The sequence below is a fragment of the Aethina tumida genome, chromosome 2, assembly GCF_024364675.1.
Source record: "Aethina tumida isolate Nest 87 chromosome 2, icAetTumi1.1, whole genome shotgun sequence".
In the NCBI taxonomy this organism is placed as follows: Eukaryota; Metazoa; Arthropoda; class Insecta; order Coleoptera; family Nitidulidae; genus Aethina; species Aethina tumida.
In genome coordinates this window covers 36,864,894-36,882,967 of record NC_065436.1, presented here as the reverse complement: position 1 = coordinate 36,882,967, position 18,074 = coordinate 36,864,894, and the positions used below count along the sequence as shown (strand labels likewise).

Below are 18,074 nucleotides of genomic sequence, written 5' to 3'. Positions count from 1 at the left end.
GAGTTTCTTACAAATCTAACGAAAAAACTTTAATAGATTTATAAACAAACAAAACAAAAATAAACTTTTGTCTCCAGGTTGGTAGTACTCGCGCAAAATTTCAAACAAACTTCAAAAAGAACCTAACCTAAAATCTGGCCACCTAGGCAACATGATAAACAAATCTTTAAATAGTTTGAAAGTTTGATCGATCGCCTTAAACATGGATTGGTTGTCGTATTTGAGAAAGGCGAAAAAATCGTGTATGATTGACGGCAATTTGAAAAAAGTCCGCTACGATTTCGATGATGGTAAAGTGATGGTTGAAGAGTACAACACAGATACTTATGTTGTGACAAGGAGGGCTTGGAAAAGCAATTCAAAAATTGACAGTGACGACAAATGGGACGTTGAATTAGGCGATCCCGAACCAGTTTACAATCAAGACGACAATTTGATTATTAAAGAAAATTCTAGTCAGGTGGGGCTAATACAATTTCGATCCTATTGAATAACAACCTAATTTTTAGCCATTTATCACGAAACGTTTGACGAAACGCAATATAGAATGGCGTATCAGAAACTTGCCGTACAAATTGGAAGTGTATTCAGTAACAGCTGATCCAGACAATAGATGCATCACTGTTAGGACTTCTAACAAGAAATATTTTAAAAAGTTGCCCGTCCCCGATTTAGATCGGATTAATTTGGTTCCTGTACAAAAAAATATTTGCATATCTCACAATCTCAACACTCTCATTATTACTGTAAATTATATTAGATTTTTGTTTTATGATTTTATTAATTATTCAATTTTTAGTATAATAAACCACCAGAACTACTGGAATTGGAGAAAGCAATAGTGGAAGATATTAAACAAGTTAATCCACCAAATCATGGCGATAATGTGGGATGTAATCCAAGCTAATTTCAATAAAACTTATTTTTCAAATATTGAGCTCTTTAATAGTAAACATCAGATAATTGTTATTTACAGGTTGCCAATTGGATTTTTACGTTAATATAGAACAATAAACATCATTATATCCTTTATTTAATTATTTAAATAAAAGTGCAAGTAAAATATTCAAGCAGTATCATAATTTGGAACTGTTCCCAATACTTTGCACTCGGCAACCTTCCAGAATCTCTCTGGCCCATTGTAAATAGCATCCACGGCTGGTTGTTTCCTCATTTCCTTCCGCCATTGCCTCAAATACGGAAGTTGACCATCTTCAATCGGAAGTTTCTCTTTCAAAGCCAAAGCCACAACACCTGCTCTCTCACCCCACGGCCACAACATGTAATCAACCTGAAAAATACAATAATATGTGTGGCTGACAAACTAATAGTTATTTTTTTACCATATTTGGTTTATCACCTCCAAATAAAGGAGTTCCCTTTCCGGCCAGTTCCTTTTCAAAAACCTCCAAAACAGCCAGGAAGTCTGTTAGCCATTCTGCTGGTGTTTTCTTTTCTAAACCGAAAACGCATTTCGCAAACACGGTTGTGACTGCATCGATTTTCTTGATGAGTTCTTTTTCGGCGGTTTTAGTCTCCGAATCATTAGAATACAGTGGATTGTTCGGATAGTTTTCATCCAAGTAATCACTTATGACCACACTTTCGACCACGACCTTAGATCCTGTGTCCAAAGCCGGTACTTTTCCTTTAATATAAATCAAATAATTGTTCAATTGTTAACAACGTATATAAAAATAATTTAAAACATTAATTTTGCTTCTAATACAATTTTGTAGACGAATGTCAAGGTCGGCAGTAATGACTCATAAATGCTTAATTATTTATATAAACAAAAACTGATAAAATTTATCTAACCTTCTGGATGCACGTTCGAGTACCATTCAGGTTTTTCATGTAAATTAATATTGACAATTTCGTGAGGAATTTGTTTCGCCTTCAGAACTAACCTAGCTCTTTGAGCATAAGGACAAAATTTCATCGAGTACAGCCTCAGAAGTCCTTCGGTTTTAGGTGGTTGTTCTGAACCTACAGCAAAATATCCGTTGCTTAATATTACAGAAGAAATATTCTTTGTGTACGATTTTTCCCTTTACCTTTTCCCAAATGTAATTCCGACATTTTTGACACGTATTTGTTTGGAAACGAGTTCCCGTTCACACCCAGCAACTTAACAATCGTTTTTATACCGGCGACTAGATTGTAAAACCGCTCTTTCATAGAGTTGTGGTTTATGCTTTTTCAACCAATATTAATATTTAGACTACGTTTGTTTTTTTAAATATTTAATATATTATACATACATATTATATTTTTTGCATCTTATAATGTATATTTATTATTTAACTCTTATTTTAACAAATAGTTTGGTATGTTTTTATAATTGTATAATCTTCTATAAATACCAAATATGTCTAAATCGACATGTACAACAGTGTGGCCATTCAGAAAACCGACTTTCTCGACAGTGTGGCCATTCAGTAAATCGACTTTCCCAGGTCTAAGAAGATTTTAGAGTGCTCTTATAATTACCTGTGAAGCGCATTAAATAAGATGTGCTGTCGGCATTATTTGACGATCTTGAAAATAGAACATTTTTGTTTCAATTATAATTATATGAAATTAATATTATAACTACAATTATAAAATAAACTATGATAATAATATAATAAACAATAAATATTTATTTTTAGTTAAATTAATTGTAAAAATATATTATATAATTATTAAAATAATCTTATGCAATAAAATAATTCTAAGAGAAATACTATGATTTTGATTTCAAACCCAATTGTATTAATTAACTAAGCGTCTTGTACAATATTATTCATCGCACAAATTGTTCACTAAATTCTAAATTATTTAAAACAAATGTAGTACATGCATGCGCATATTTCAATTTCATATTAAATCAAATTACGTATTTTGTTTGAACATTAAAATAAATAAACATTAATTTTATATCTGAAGTGTGGAAAATAATATTCAATCATAAAATTACTGATAAATGTTAAACACTAGTACGTTTTAAAATAAATTTCTCTATTAATTCTACAGCACGACTGATTCAATAATGTTAATAATAATAATAACAATTTAGTTCAGGTTAATGAAAACCAAAAAAGAAAATTTCTTTTAATTTGGAGGAACTTTTTCAAATTATTTACGGAATCATTAAGATTTTATTTAATTGAACTGATTTCAAATGTTAATTAATTTCAACCAAACAATATAATTAAATATAATTATTTGACTGTTTTAATAAAGAAACATTTTATATATTGAAATAATTATATAATAGAAATGGAAAACATGGTAAATAATTAATAAAATATTTCAGTATTAGTTTATATTTAATTTACTAATAAAATAGATTAATAATAATAATAATAACAATTTAGTTCAAATAAAATTTCTGGTAAATGTTAAACATTTGTATTGGACCTCTAATTTCACGACTGATTTAATAATAATAATAAGAATAATTTAGTTCAGCCTAATAAAAACTAAAAGAGAAAAAAAAACTTCCTTTTATAGACTTTTTCAAATTATTTACGGAGTTATTAAACATTTATTTGATTGAACAGATTTCAGATTTAAATATTAAACGAAAAATTTTTATTATATTATATTTTTTACGAACCACTGCTTCACCATTTGAGCTCTGTGTTTTGGTATATTTCCTTATAAATGTCCTTTTTTATTCAATATAATGTACACATCAGAATACGAAAAAAGCCCACATTTTTTTTGTGTTTCCACCGTCATGCTTCACAGCATCTATTGTATTTTCAGAATTAAATACTTCATTTTTTCCTCATCTAACATAATGTGTTCCAACAGATTAATAAACATTTATTTTTATTTCATCACTAAACAAGATAATGAAGATAACTTCATTTGTAAGCGTTGTTTCCTTAAAATTATAACAATGACACATTTAAGATGTTTTAATGCATTTGCAATGAATGAATAATTTTTTTTTTATTTCGCTGTTGAATTTGGCGTTCTTTTGTGGAGTGAACACAGTATGTATATATATAGTTATAATATCTGCCGGAGTAAATAATAGGTATACGAATTAGGGCGATACACAACACAAATGTACTTGAGTTTTGTTTAGATTTATTGATCATGTGATGTGTGTGATTTGAAAGGGAAACTGATTCAGATTAAGGAGTACGGATGAGAGTTGATTGAGCAGTGATCGATACGGACTGGCTGACTGAGAGAGCGAGTCAGGGGGCTCAAGCTATTTAAAGGGGCTCCAGGTACTCCAACATCTGGCGAGGCTTCCCGGAATACAAAGTTCAAAATATCATAAAATGTACATTCAAATATTAGGGGCTTTCCCCTAATAAACGCTAAAGAACACAGTAAAATATAATTCAAAGAATTTCCGTGGGACATGGGCCCTACAAGAATATACCCTTTCTTCTGGAGTGGAATGTTTCGCACTACCCATGTTGACTGCGTTAAATTCTAATGATATATAAAAGTAATCAGTATAAATATGTATCATTAATAAATTAGCTGGGACAACAACATAAATAAAGACACTATTATTTGTGTGTTCATAAAATTTTTCATCATCGGCTGAAACTATTAACGTATTAAAATACAATAATTAATTGAAAGGAAAGAAATTATATTAAATTTGTTAAGAATATGTCTAATATAAATAGATAATATTATAATATATATAATATTTTATAATAATCAGTTAAACAGAATTAACATGCAACTTTTTCGTGTGTGATTTTGGAAACCACTTTCTATGGTTACACAAACTATGAATGGGCCAAAAAAATCCATATCTCGCCATTACTTGATCATACAGAAAATTTCTATTTACGCTCTACGAAAAAGGTATCTTACAATTTTTTCATAGCTCTTACCGTTTAGAAGATATCGGAGGTCAAAATTTAACAATTTAAGAAACATTTTCTTTTTACTTCTAAATTTTATAACTCCTAGATAAGTAAATATTATAAAAGGTCCAACATATATTTTCGTTGGATATTAAATGTCGAACGTGTCTAACGAAAATAACCAGTTCATAGAAAGTCGGTTTGCTGATGATTTTTTGAAGCAGTTAAGTTAGGGTTGTTACAGCTCTCGATGTCTTGTCAATTAGTAATACAGCCGTCAGAACCGTGATATTCTCAGAAACGAGCTTAACAATTTTTTTGCGATAATACGTCTTAAAATTATGGATAATCCCTTGGTCCAATGGTTGTAATTTTGAAGTTGTATTCAGCGGAAAGAAGTAGAGTTCTGCGGTGGACAACGTAGGAGGACTGTTGTGGACAGTGCAATTGTCTAAAAAGGGTTAAATTTTCAGCTTTTGTCGTTTCATGACCACATTACCTGTTAAAAGCTAATTGTTAAAAAGTTCTATCGTCATCTAAGATTTTTCTTTAGCACGATAATTAGTAGGAAATGATTTCACTCCTTTGAAACATCGTGGTTTCATTGCTTTTCGTATCACTAATAGTTTAAATTTTTTCGATCCGTCCATATTTACTGCAAGTAAAACTGTCAAACCCTCTTTTCTATATTTTCTCTCATGATATTTTCATCTTTAAAAATAAGCGTCTTGTCCGGTAAACTTTTGAAAATTAGGTCAGTTCATCAGTATTAAAAATGTCTCGGGCATCATAGTTTTCAAAGTTACTTCCACTTTCCCCACAAACTTTTTTAAACACAACTCCATTTCTCTTTTTGAAATTTGTAAGCCAGCTTTTTTCTTTAATAAGTGCCCGCTAATAGACACTTTTTGTCCTCTTCATTGTCTTAGCCAAATGACCAGGCTTTCTTCCAGACGAGGAAATTCACCTTTAGTAGTTCTTTTTCGTACTCTAGCAGTTTGAGCAACAAAAATTTTCTCCTTGTGCTTTATTATGGTTGAGAGACTATTCAGAGGAATCTTAAATTCTTATCTTCTTCTTTTGAGCAATCATCAAGCATTTATACTTTTTAGGACTCATAACTAACACAAACATTTATTTAATCTGTATACAACCAACGAAAGAGTAACAGTAACTGAAACTTAACTAAACAAACCAATTCGTGAAGAAGTGTGTGTCAAACGAGTCATTACAAAAATAAAGGGTCATGCACGATGATACAAGTTTGAACTTGTCTCACTCTTTCTCTCTGCGACTTTGAATTGTCGAGTGTTTGACGCGTCGTTTTGTTACGTAGCGATTATTTTTTTGTTCGAATTACATAAGTATATAAAATGTATTGATATAGTTCGAAATATAAAGAGATTTTAGATTGTAGAGAGATTCGAATTATCGAAGATTTGAATTAACAAGAGTTGACATAGTTGAGTACATACATATTATATTTTTTGCATTTTATAAGTACATTTAAGATTTAACTATTATTTTAACAGTTTAACATGTTTTATAATTGTGTAATTGTCTATAAATACCAAATGTGAGTAAATCGACATGCACAAACGAATCGACAGTAATCCCGCAAAAATAAATTTTCTCTTCCTTGTCCGCTTACAGTGGATTTACTGCCCCAGATAATTGATTTAAACCTAATCAAGAAGCTTGTTTCTAGTTATTCACACAGTATCATAATTCGGCACTTTTCCTTGAATTTTGGCCAAGATAATTTTCCAAATTTTCTCTGGACCGTTCTAAGTTGCATCAACAGCAGGTTGTTTTCTCATTTCCTTCTTCCACTTCTTCAAACTAGAAAACTGATCGTCTCCTAGTGGAAGATTCTCCTTCAGTGCCAGAACAATAACGCCAGCTCTCTCAGCCCATGGCCACAGCATGTAATCCACCTAAAAAAACAACAATTTAAAAAATTGGTGAACATGGAAAATAAAAGTAATAATAATTCGTACCATGCCGGGACTCGAACCGCCAAAGAAAATCGTTCCTCTTTTTGTCAGTTCCCTTTCGAACGCATCCAAATGTGGACGAAATTCTACTAACCAATCGGCGGCGGATTTCTTCTCCAAACCATAAATGCATTTCGAAAACAGAGACGTTATCGGATCTATCTTCTCTATCATTTCTTTATCCGCCTTTTTCGCTTCTGGATCGGACGGATAGAGCGACACATCCGGATAGTTTTCTTCCAGGTAATTCGCAATATCCAGACTTTCGACAATAATCCTCGAGCCTATATCCAACGCGGGGACTTTTCCTAATAATTAAAAATACATTTTTTATAACATATCTATAGTTGTTCAGGTTTATGGATTTCAATTGCTTCCCTAATCGTTGTCTAGTGATATCCAGCTTTTGAGGCAAGCAATTGTATCTTAGAATTTTATCTTATGATTTTCATAAGTTTTGTACGTGTCAAGAGAATTTTTATATCACCTCAGACAAAACGGATTTACAACAGAATGGAGAGTGCTTTACTACGCCATGCCATATATGACACTAGGAGATACTTAGCTAAGACCAACATAGAACTTTCGGACTCACGGACTGGGATAAAATAAACTTTAAACAACTAGAAATATGGAAAATGAGATTCAATGAAAAACCGAAAAACAAAAAAAAAATTTCAAAAATTTAGTAAGTAGTAATAGTAGAACGGGACAACCACAAAACCTCACCAACAATAGATACATTCCCCACAGTCATAAACATGACAGATCGTACTTTGATATCTCCCCAGGTTGAATCCACCTTGTCGTGGTCCTGGGACTCAGTACCGCTCCACAAATCAGTGGCAGTGGGGAACGGATCCAACTCCACAAGTCCAATCCATCCCCAGGAAGATGTCGGATCTTCCTCAGATTTGTCTTGTTCTTCCGAACCCAGTTGACAGGGAGCTGGCGTCTTTGTCAGTTCTACGTCTTCTGGTTCAGCATACTCTGTATATGCAAATATACGTCCTTTTTCCCCCATATATGATTTATCATACATGGTAAAACTATGGTTATAATCGTTGGATCGGTGCCCGGAGAGGGGTTTTTAAACTTTCCTCTCTTTGTCCCAAAAAAAAAAACTTTGATATCTCCCCAGGTTGGATCCACCTTTTCGTGGTCCTGGGGCTCAGTACCGCTCCACAAACCAGTGGCAGTGAGGAACTGACGGATCCAACACCGCAAGTCCAATCCATCCCCAGGAAGATGTCGGATCTTCCTCAGATTGATCTTGTTCTTCCGAACCCAGGTGACAGGGAGCTGGCATCTTTGTCAGTTCTACGTCTTCTAGTTCAGCAAACCCGTATATGCAAATATACGTCCTGTTTCTCCCATATATGATTTATCATATATGTGACATTATGGTTATGATCTTCGGATCGATGCCCGGAGAGGGGTTTTTAAACTTTCCCCTCTTTATCCCCCCCAAAAAACTTTGTTATCTGAAAAAACGTCTGTACTTGCAAAAACTTTGCCGTTACTCCTCGTGAAATACCGATAGAGGATATTATTACCAACACTGAGGCTGCCATTAGAACTTTACTAAAAAATGTAGCCCAAGAAATCTGGATGGAAACTTATAACATTCTAATGAAAGCCAACGATTACAAAAACAAGATGCTGGACCCGACAAGCTATCGAGAACTGGCCAAAGATCCAATACAGAGAGAGCTAAGAAACACCAATCTACAAAAAAAGAAATCATGCATACCAGAGGATATCCAAAAACAATTAGTCAAATCAGAAGCGCTTTCACCTCGCTTATATGGTCTCCCCAAAAATAATGTACCACACCGACCATCGTTAGTACTCCTGGGTTACCAACATATAACTTACTTACCAGATTGCTACAACCTCATGTTGGACTGGTCAGTTTCGACGTAGTGTCACTTTTCAGTTCCTGTCAATGATTCCCTAAACATGATGTTAGAAATATTCCCTCCAGATATAGTGGATCTTTTCAGTATGTGCCTTACTGAAAGCTGTTTCGTTTGGATCAACAAATGCAATGGGCAATGGGCAGTCCTCTTACCACAGTGATCACCAATTTCTTTATGGAAAAGTTTGAATAAAAAGCGATTTAGATTTCCAAATACAAACCTTCTGTTTGGTATCGTTACGTGGATGATATTTTCGTGTTATGGAAACATGGACAAGAAAAACTAGATCAGTTTCTAAAACATCTAAACTCTCAAAACAACAATATCAAATTCATGGAATTGGAGAAGGAGAACTAAATACCTTTCTTGGATGTCGTAGTAAAAAGGGTGGGTGAGCCGCATGTGGCTCGCGAGCCGCAGGTTGTCCACCCTTGCACTAACCGAGCGAGCCAAAAGGATATGTACCACACACCACCTCGTTGAAGAACAAGAACGCTTGGAAAAAACCACTACAACAGATACAAACACGCAGAAATAAGACGTTCAATGAGACCTCATAATAATAATAAAGATCCACCTAGTGAACCCACGATTGGTAAAGCTTTTCTCCCATATATATGCAAAGTTACCGATAGAATTGGAAAAATATTATTAAAACATAACATCAATAATGTTTTTGTAGCAACAAGTCTCAGATCTGTCAAAGATAGGAGAGACCATCAAACAGCTTCTGGGATAAAGCGCATACCATCCTCTTGTGGGAAAGTATACCTCAGTACCACAAAACGTTCAATAAGCACGAAGAGTAAGGAACACAAACGAAAATGCATCCTAGGACAATCATAAGATAAAATTCCAAGATACACAATTGCTTACCTCGACAACTGGATATCACAAGAGAATGATTAGGGAAGCAATTCAATTCTATAAACACGGAAACAACTTCAACAGAAAAGAAGAAGCATTGAAGCTTGATAAAATATGGACACCAGTGCTAAAAACACCAATATCGCTAGACTGATTAGAACGGCCAACGAACAGAACGAAATTTCTAGAACATCAATTATCTAAATTGTCATTTTTATAACAATTACGATAATTGTATGTGTTTTACCTTCTGGATGAATTTTAAAGTACCATTCAGGTTTCTCGATTAAATTAATGTTGACAGTGTCGTACTTAATTCCTTTCGCTGCTAAGACCAATCTGACTCTTTGAACGAACGGACAAAATTTCATTGAATACAACCTTAAAAGACCTTCAACTTTCGGAGGCTCCGTAGAACCTAAAATAAAAACGAGTTAAAGAATTTATTGTTATTTGAAAATGTTTGTTTGTACCTTTTCGTAAGTGAGCGTTAGACATATTTAGGAGAGTAATGTGTAAACGTAGCGATAAACTTGGAAATGAACACTAAATTTACTTAATATAAATCAGCCCAATTTATACGTAGTTATTTTTTACATCTAATCTATATTTACTTTTAGATATTCAAAAAAATTATGACGTGATGTGCCGTTTTCATATAATCTGTAGATACAGGAGTGTTTTATCAATATCTTAATTAACAGGAGTATTCTATTAATGTATCATAATATTCTACAATATTGTTCTAAAATAAAAATATGTAAATTATAAAATATTTATATATACACACAACCAAATTTATATGGAATCACCTAATATTCACAAGAAAGAATTGTTGTTCATAAAATAAAATTAGTCGGGAATAAAAAGCTTTTTTGATTAAAAGTTTTTGTGATAAAAAATGTATGTTAAATGCGTGGTAATGTTTGTACGTGCAGTATGACTTTCACTGTACCCGTATATAGTTGTAGTGAACTTATTTAGTTTCGCAAATTTTATTTAAAAAGCCTTATCTAGGGTTATCAGAGGTCCAAAGGGGAAGAATTATTCCTCTGTCAGAATAAGGCATGTCGCAGAGGGAAATTGCACAAACGGTGGGGCTAACACAGGGGGTTGTTCCGAAAACCTATTCAAGGTTTCTAGAGTTGGGAAACCTAAAAAATAGACCCTGGAGAAGTCGTTGAAGAATCGCCACAGAAGACCAGGACTCAAATATTAAAAAGAAACCCCACAACATTACATCCCGAGTTTCAAAGGCAACTTGTGCAAACTAAAGGTGTTAGTGTTTTGGAGGAAACTTCTAGGAAGATTTCGCGTACGAGAATTATTTAGCAGAAGACATGATTACGATCCTAATCGGATCAGGTTACCCAGCCTTTCGGCTACAAACCGTTTACACCTTTTCCACACCAACTACCACACAGCCTCCTGCCCACTTCCATCCAAACCTCACTCCAAAAATTAGCGGGGGGGGGGGGGTCACTCCAGATGTTTCCATCCTTTCCTATCCGAGCCGAGGATGACGCCTTATCCTGGCTCGAAACCTCGTCGCTACTCAATTCACGACGGGTTTGCCCAACGAACTACGTTTGTAGCATGTTATCACCTATGTTTCGCTACTTCGTTCACGAAACTCTGCCCATAACTCTTTAGTTAACAGTTCCCTACCGTAATTTACTCTCTTATTGGGCTTCAGCAGCCGTCCGGAGAGGTACAAACGACCACTCAAGCCCTTTCTGGGTACTTTCATTCCACTACCAGCACTATAGTGCTAGTTTCGAGCCACCTTTAGTTTTCCCCATCGCGAGACTTCAGCAACTGCACGAAGGAACAAGACAGCCACTTCAAGTCCACGATGGGTACTTAAGCCCCCACACCACCCAAGGTAGAGACTCATGGTGAGGACAGAAGACAGGGGGCTCCACAACTATTAACGCAAAATAGAGTTGGTCGCTTAAGTCGGTGTTTGGAACATCGAAATTGGACAATTGAAAATTGGTGAAATGTGTTATTTTCGGATGAGACCAGAATTGGCCTACTATCAGTCGGAATCCACTGAAACAATTTATTAATCAATTGTTAATGTTAATTGCGAGGACAGAAGACAGGGAGTTCCACAACTATCAACGCAAAATAGAGTTGGTCGCTTAAGTCGGTGTTTGGAACATCGAAATTGGACAATTGAAAATTGGTGAAATGTGATATTTTCGGATGAGACCAGAATTGGCCTACTATCAGTCCATCAGCCTTTGATTCCCATTAGACAGGTACCAACCGCTCAAAGGTACACGGATATTGTGCTACAACTTGTAGTAAGTCTCTGGAAAAGAATTGATTCCTATTTATGCATTATAATGCTCCTCCACATACCAGCAGAGTTGCTAAAAATTGTTTGGAAATGGAAAGTGTCACCGAATTAGAAAGGCTTTCTTGTTCGTCCGATCTTAATTCCATTGGGCATTTATGGGATAACGTTAAAAGAAGAATATTGTTTGTAAATAACACACGAGAAATCCTTACAATGTTAAATCAACAGATACAGGATTATAAACGAGTCAAACAATGCAGAGTCGCATGAAACGCGGTAATCCTGACGGTTATGCCAAGTCAAGCCAAGACTTCTACTCAGCTTCCCTGACGGAGTACCATCTCTTGCTTATCACTTCCGCTGATTCCACCCAAGTACTATATATATGCAACCATTAGTACTACTTGCGTTTCACATGAACCCTCCGACGATGTGGCCTCCGTAAAGTGTATATGTGTAGAAACTTCGTGGACGTTGTCATCTCCAACAGTGTTGCCATATTATTGGAGGTGACTCGCTATCCGCAAGTCTTTATACCTTGAATGTAAAAATGATTAAGTACCCATTTGAGCTGTGACCACAGGAAAAATTTAGTGGGCCTAATATTTTCACTTTAAACCAAAAATATGTATGAAAGATTGATCGAAGCCAGCATTGTCCGAACAAAAATATTAACAAACTATTGCTTTCATTATATTAGTATTGTTTATACAATAAATAAATATATCTTCTAAAAGATAAAATCAAGGGTCCAACGCCATTCGAAAAAATAAAATGTGAACGTTTGCAAAAAACGGAAATTTACAACGTTTCGTAGCCGAATCTCTTTCCAAAAGCCATATTGTTACTGGACAATGCGCCTGCTCAGCCTGACCAACTTAAATATGAAGATGGTAACATTTTTGTCACATATTTTCCTCCAAATGTTACCTCAATCGCCCAGCTAATGGATCAAGGTGAGGTCTAAGCGATGAAAAGACGTTTTCGAAAAAAAATAATGATGCAAATGTTAGGAGCAGAAGACTGCATAGTGTTCTGGAAGGTCTTTAACTTAAGAGACGCTATATATGAAGTGGCTCGTGCTTGGGACAATGTTAAGTAATCTAACATTAAGCATGCATTTTATAAAATAATGACTCTAGAAGAGACAGATATTGAAGATGATCATTTGAATGAGGAATTGTCAAATGGAAATATAGCATCTCTAGCTTCAAGCATTGGTTTGTTGGAAGAAATAAGCATCGAAAAAATTCAAGAATGGACCGGATGTGATCAACGCTATCCCGTTTTCAATGATGATCTCAACCACAGGAGGGTAATAGAAATAGAGTCTGAGCAAAGTGACGATTCTGATAAAAGTGAATGTATCTTGATTAAAAGAAGTCATCAAGAAGCCAATGATGCAGTGAATATACTCATTGAATATTTCGATGAACAACCTGAAGCTGATGGCGTGGAAAGGCGTCAACTGAGAAAACTCACGGAATTTATCAAAATCAGAAATTGCACATCAAAGAAAATAACTTACATATATATTTACATACACACATGTGTACATAATTATGTATAATGTAAGCTTGAGTAGATGTTGGGTAATGTAATGTATCTATACATATATATACTACGCTTTCGCACTAGAAACAATGCATTTATGTACATATAAATTTTTAATGCATGTATTAACGTTTTTTTCAAATATGTACATACACATACATAATTAAACAATTTAAAATATTAAACTCGTGTCTTCGGATTATCCGGCAAAGACCCGGTCCCGTCCGGGCCGGATAAACGAGGTTTTACTGTATTAGTAACAGTGTATATATAACAGTGTTGCCATTTTGTGGAGGCAATAAGGTTGTGTTTGTGTCACCAATAAACAATGTATATTCACGGAAGCCACAAGGTAGTGTCCTTATAAAAATGTGCGCCGGTAGCGCCAGTGGCATATACACGAAGTAAAATTTTATTTTGCGAGTATGGGTACCACCTTGTCACCCAAAAACGATTTTTTTGTGGTATAGCTCCTGAGATTACCTTCACTTCAGATTAAATCAATTAATGAATGAAATAAAACAAATTATTTACACAATTTTATTAATTTAATTTATAAGAATTTTCTTTTCAGATTTTTCATGATGGCGTTTCTTTGATATTCCACTTCTCTCTTGCAGAACGACGATAATATCACGGGACATTCGTAAGTAATTTCTTCCTCGCACAACGTTCCTGGAGTGGAATAATTCTTAGAAAACTTAAAATTACTTTCGGAATCCACTGAAACAATTTATTAATCAATTGTTAGTTAATGTTAATTGCGATTTTTACTTATTTTCTTACAACAAAACAATCCAGATAAAAAACAAGTGCTGTGTATAGAGTGTACAAGATAATTTTGGTGTTTTAAATCGGATTTCACATCGAAATGGGCGACTGCAATGTTAGAAGTGTACGGCCAATGTGACAAGTTTTCCTTGTATTCGGTTGAGTATTTCCAATGTTCTAAGTTACCGCTCTCAGATAAAATATTAAAATCCACACTAAAATATAAATTAATAATAAGAATAATTACATATTTAAAAAGCAATTCAACTTACATTGTCGGATTTAAATATTTCATGTTACTAAAGTCGGCGACGTATTCCCAAGCAACTTTCGGATCTGTTCTTTGTAAAAACACTTTTGCCACATATTCGTACTTCTTCACCCTGAGTAACAGGTATATAGTCACCAGAATGACGGCGTAAAAAGTACGACGTGCATTCCAATGTATAGTAGACATTTTGACTGGAGTTTGGCATAAAGAGATGTGATTTACAATTAAAATTCGATACGTTGACCCAAAGGAAATGGTTTATCGTTTCGGATAGGTTAAGATAAACAATATAACGCCCACAGATGGGTTCTGTTTCGAATGTGGTCTAAGAATAGATGCATCTGCATACGTCTCTCAACATCGATAAATGTATGTTCGAAGGGAAAAAGAGAATGTTATAATTAAAGATGCATTACAGTCCCTCTTTATCTTTCTATCTGTAACAACAATTCTCATCTCGGTTTACATTTCCTGTTTTGTTATACATGTTTTCTCCTTTTATTTTATTTGAAATAGAAGATCGTGATTTTACTAAATCTGTGCTGCTAATAGATGGCGTTAAGTTTGCTTTAACCATAGAAAATCTATGGATTTTTGGGCTTTAACCCAATATCGGAATATCAATTTTTACTTTTGTTTATTCTGATAATATAAAATAATATGGAATAGCTATAAACGTAGCAAAGTTGTTACAAAAATGTCTGTGGTTCAATCACACTAGGTTGCTAGATTTAAATAAGTCAAATAATCTAAATTTTATTTTCTTAAAAAAAAAAACAATTATTTATATATACATAGTTTTAAAAGTAAAAATCATCACCTAAAATCTTCTTTATTATTAAATTATGAAACATATTTGATTTATAACTTAATTCTACTAGGAATTTTTTATTTATTTTAAAATTACAAATACAGTTATTTGAAAATAAAAAAACTTAAAAATCAAAATTTTTTATTTTATTGAAAACAATGTATGACAATTTACAAATTTCAATTGCTTCCCTAATCATTCTCTTGTGATATCCTGTTGTCGAGACAAGCAATTGTGCATCTTGGAATTTTATATCCCTTGTTTTTGACTAGGATGATGGTTAGACAGTTTATGTAGATTCCGATCGATGTGTGTAGGTTTTTGGTATACTGTATGGTCTACATGTTCACCCATTCGTTTAACTAGAACACACCCAAAAAAGGTATTTGGTTCTCCTTTTCCAATTCCATTGTGTATTTAATATTGTTATGTTGAGAGTTTAGGTGTTTTAGAAACTGTTCTAATTTTTGTCCATGTTTCCATATCGCGAAAGTATTATCCACGTAACTATACCAAACAGAAGGTTTGTGTTTAGAAGTTTCAATCGCTTTTTATTCAAACTTTTCCATAAAGAAATTGACGATCACTGAACTAAGAGGACTGCCCATTGCTAATCCTTCAGTCTGTTCGTAGAATTTGTTGTTCTAAAAGAAATACCGTCTTTTTCCGAAAATGGTAATGTTTCCAATGCACTACGAACAGGCTACTTAGACAAGAAGTATTCATTTAACGATAGCTATATCGCAAGACATGAGAGATTAGGACCAATGATTCAGCAGGAAATGGATTTGGAAGAAATTCAGAATTTTATTTATGACGATGTTCCAGAAGAAGATGACATGACTGTAATTGAATAAATTTAAATTTCTGTATTCTGTATAAAATAAATATAAAATAAAAATATATAAATATACTTTTATTTTTGCCCTCCCCCGAAAATAAGCCCTAGCGCGTATTTTGGACCAAAAAAGAAAGTAAGGCAGTGTCTTATTTTCGGAAAAAGACGGTAGTTTTCAGTAAGGCACGTACGGAAAAGATCCACTATATCTGGAGGGAATATTTCTGATATCATGTTAAAAGGCTCATCGACAGGAACTTTAGTGAGGTTGAAGCAATCTGGTAAGATATTTAACTAAGTTATATGTTGGTGACCCAGGAGTACTAATGATGGGTCGGAGTGGTACATTATCCTTATGTATTTGGGCAGACCATATAAGCGTATGCATGATTTCTTTATTTGTAGATTGGTGTTTCTTAGCTTTCTCTGTGTTGTATCTTTAGCCGCTTCTCAATAGCTTGTCGGGTCAGCAGTTCATACATCGTATTTTTGTAATCCTCGGATTTCATTATAACTGTTGCATTTCCTTTATCTGCTCGGAGAACTATGATAGTTTTATCCATGTTTAGGGTTCTGATCTCCCGGGATTCCATACTTGTATGATTGCTTGTCGGCGGCTTGGCTTTTATTAGAATGTTATAAGTTTCCGTGCGGATTTCTTGAGCTACATTTTCTGGTAAAGTTCTAATGAGCGTCTACTGGTATTTCATGAGGAGTAATGGCAAAGTTTTTTTTTTGCAAGTACAGACGTTTCTTCAAATGTCAAAGTTTTTTTTTGGAACAGGGACCTCCGGGTACCGATCCGAAGATTACGACCAAATGACAGACACATGAAAATTCATGTAGGAATGACAAGACATATATGAGAGGCATACATGGGTTACGGAACCAGAATACGTAAGGCAGGCAAAGATACCAGCCCCCTGTCAACTGGTTCGCGGAAAGAACAAGACCAATCGAGGAAGATCCGGGATCTTCCTGGGAAAGGATTGGAATTGCAGTTGGATACGCCACTGGCTTGTGGAGTGGTAGTGAGCCCCAGGACCACGACAAGGTGAACCTATCCTGGGGAGATGTTAATTTTTTTTTTTTTTTTGGAAGAGGGAAAATTTAAAAACCCCTCTCCGGGCACCGATTTAACGGTATGATAAATCATATATGGGGGAAAAAGGACGTATATTTGCATATACGGGGTATGCTAAACCAGAAGACAGAACTGACAAAGATGTCAGCTCCCTGTCAACTGGTTCGGAAGAACAAGACCAATCTAAGGAAGATCCGAGATCTTTCTGGGGATGGGTTGGATCCATTAGCTCCCCACTGCAACTGGTTTGTGGAGCGGTACTGAGCCCCAGGACCACGACAAGGTGGATGCATCCTAGGGAGATGTCAAAGTACGATCTTTCATGTTTATGACTGTGAGGGATGTGTCTATTGTTGGTGAGGTTTTGTGGTTGTCTCGTAATTTACTAAATTTTCCAAATTTCCTTTTTTGTTGTTCGGTTCTTCGTTGAAGCTCATTTTATATACTTCTATAGATTATAGAGTTTACTTTATCCCAGTCTGTGGATTGTAAACTGCTGTTTAATTTATAGTAGATAAGACATAAGAATGTCAGAGATGATAGTAGGCGGGCCTCCTCTTTACGAATCTTGTCTAAACGCATGTAAAGTTCATATGTATACAATTTAATATAGTGTATTTCTTCCTCGGGCTACGATACAGGCCTGTATTAGCGCTCTGATGCTACTAACAAGGCAATAAACTTATTGTTTATTATCCCATTCTTCTCTTGCAGCATCCTTGCAGGGTTGTGGGAGGATTTCATCCAAGGCATATTCTATTGAATTCATGCCCATATTATGTTCCATATCCGAGACACGTTACTTTGAAGAACACCTAC

The 18,074-nt window shown here is 34.5% G+C and overlaps 4 protein-coding genes across 5 annotated transcripts; 1 reads left to right on the top strand and 3 right to left on the bottom strand.

Moving 5' to 3' along the window:
- The first annotated feature begins 103 nt into the window (after positions 1-103).
- LOC109594048 (protein DPCD) lies at positions 104-933 on the top strand. The gene is made up of 3 exons (XM_020009208.2): positions 104-460; positions 510-746; positions 800-933. Exons 1-3 carry the CDS (start codon positions 203-205, stop codon positions 905-907), a joined length of 603 nt encoding a protein of 200 aa, XP_019864767.2. The 5' UTR covers positions 104-202; the 3' UTR covers positions 908-933.
- Positions 934-1,013: 80 nt separating this feature from the next.
- Positions 1,014-6,317, bottom strand: LOC109594047 (pyrimidodiazepine synthase). 2 transcript variants are annotated; one of them, XM_020009207.2, is made up of 5 exons: positions 6,308-6,317; positions 2,058-2,197; positions 1,819-1,989; positions 1,344-1,648; positions 1,014-1,291 (listed from the first exon to the last, which is right to left on the bottom strand). In XM_020009207.2, exons 2-5 carry the CDS (start codon positions 2,179-2,181, stop codon positions 1,067-1,069), a joined length of 825 nt encoding a protein of 274 aa, XP_019864766.2. In that variant the 5' UTR covers positions 2,182-2,197; positions 6,308-6,317; the 3' UTR covers positions 1,014-1,066. The 2 variants fall into 2 exon arrangements, with proteins under 2 accessions (XP_019864766.2, XP_049819215.1); XM_049963258.1 differs by lacking the exon at positions 6,308-6,317 and adding an exon at positions 2,265-2,274.
- A 10-nt stretch (positions 6,318-6,327) lies between these two features.
- On the bottom strand, positions 6,328-10,145 carry LOC109594062 (pyrimidodiazepine synthase-like). The gene is made up of 4 exons (XM_020009224.2): positions 10,092-10,145; positions 9,866-10,036; positions 6,833-7,137; positions 6,328-6,769 (listed from the first exon to the last, which is right to left on the bottom strand). The coding sequence occupies exons 1-4, from the start codon at positions 10,114-10,116 to the stop codon at positions 6,620-6,622; spliced, it is 651 nt and encodes a 216-aa protein (XP_019864783.1). The 5' UTR covers positions 10,117-10,145; the 3' UTR covers positions 6,328-6,619.
- Positions 10,146-14,006: 3,861 nt separating this feature from the next.
- Positions 14,007-15,005, bottom strand: LOC109594077 (uncharacterized). Its single transcript, XM_020009240.2, has 3 exons — positions 14,524-15,005; positions 14,267-14,466; positions 14,007-14,203 (listed from the first exon to the last, which is right to left on the bottom strand). Exons 1-3 carry the CDS (start codon positions 14,706-14,708, stop codon positions 14,034-14,036), a joined length of 555 nt encoding a protein of 184 aa, XP_019864799.1. The 5' UTR covers positions 14,709-15,005; the 3' UTR covers positions 14,007-14,033.
- Positions 15,006-18,074: the final 3,069 nt, after the last annotated feature.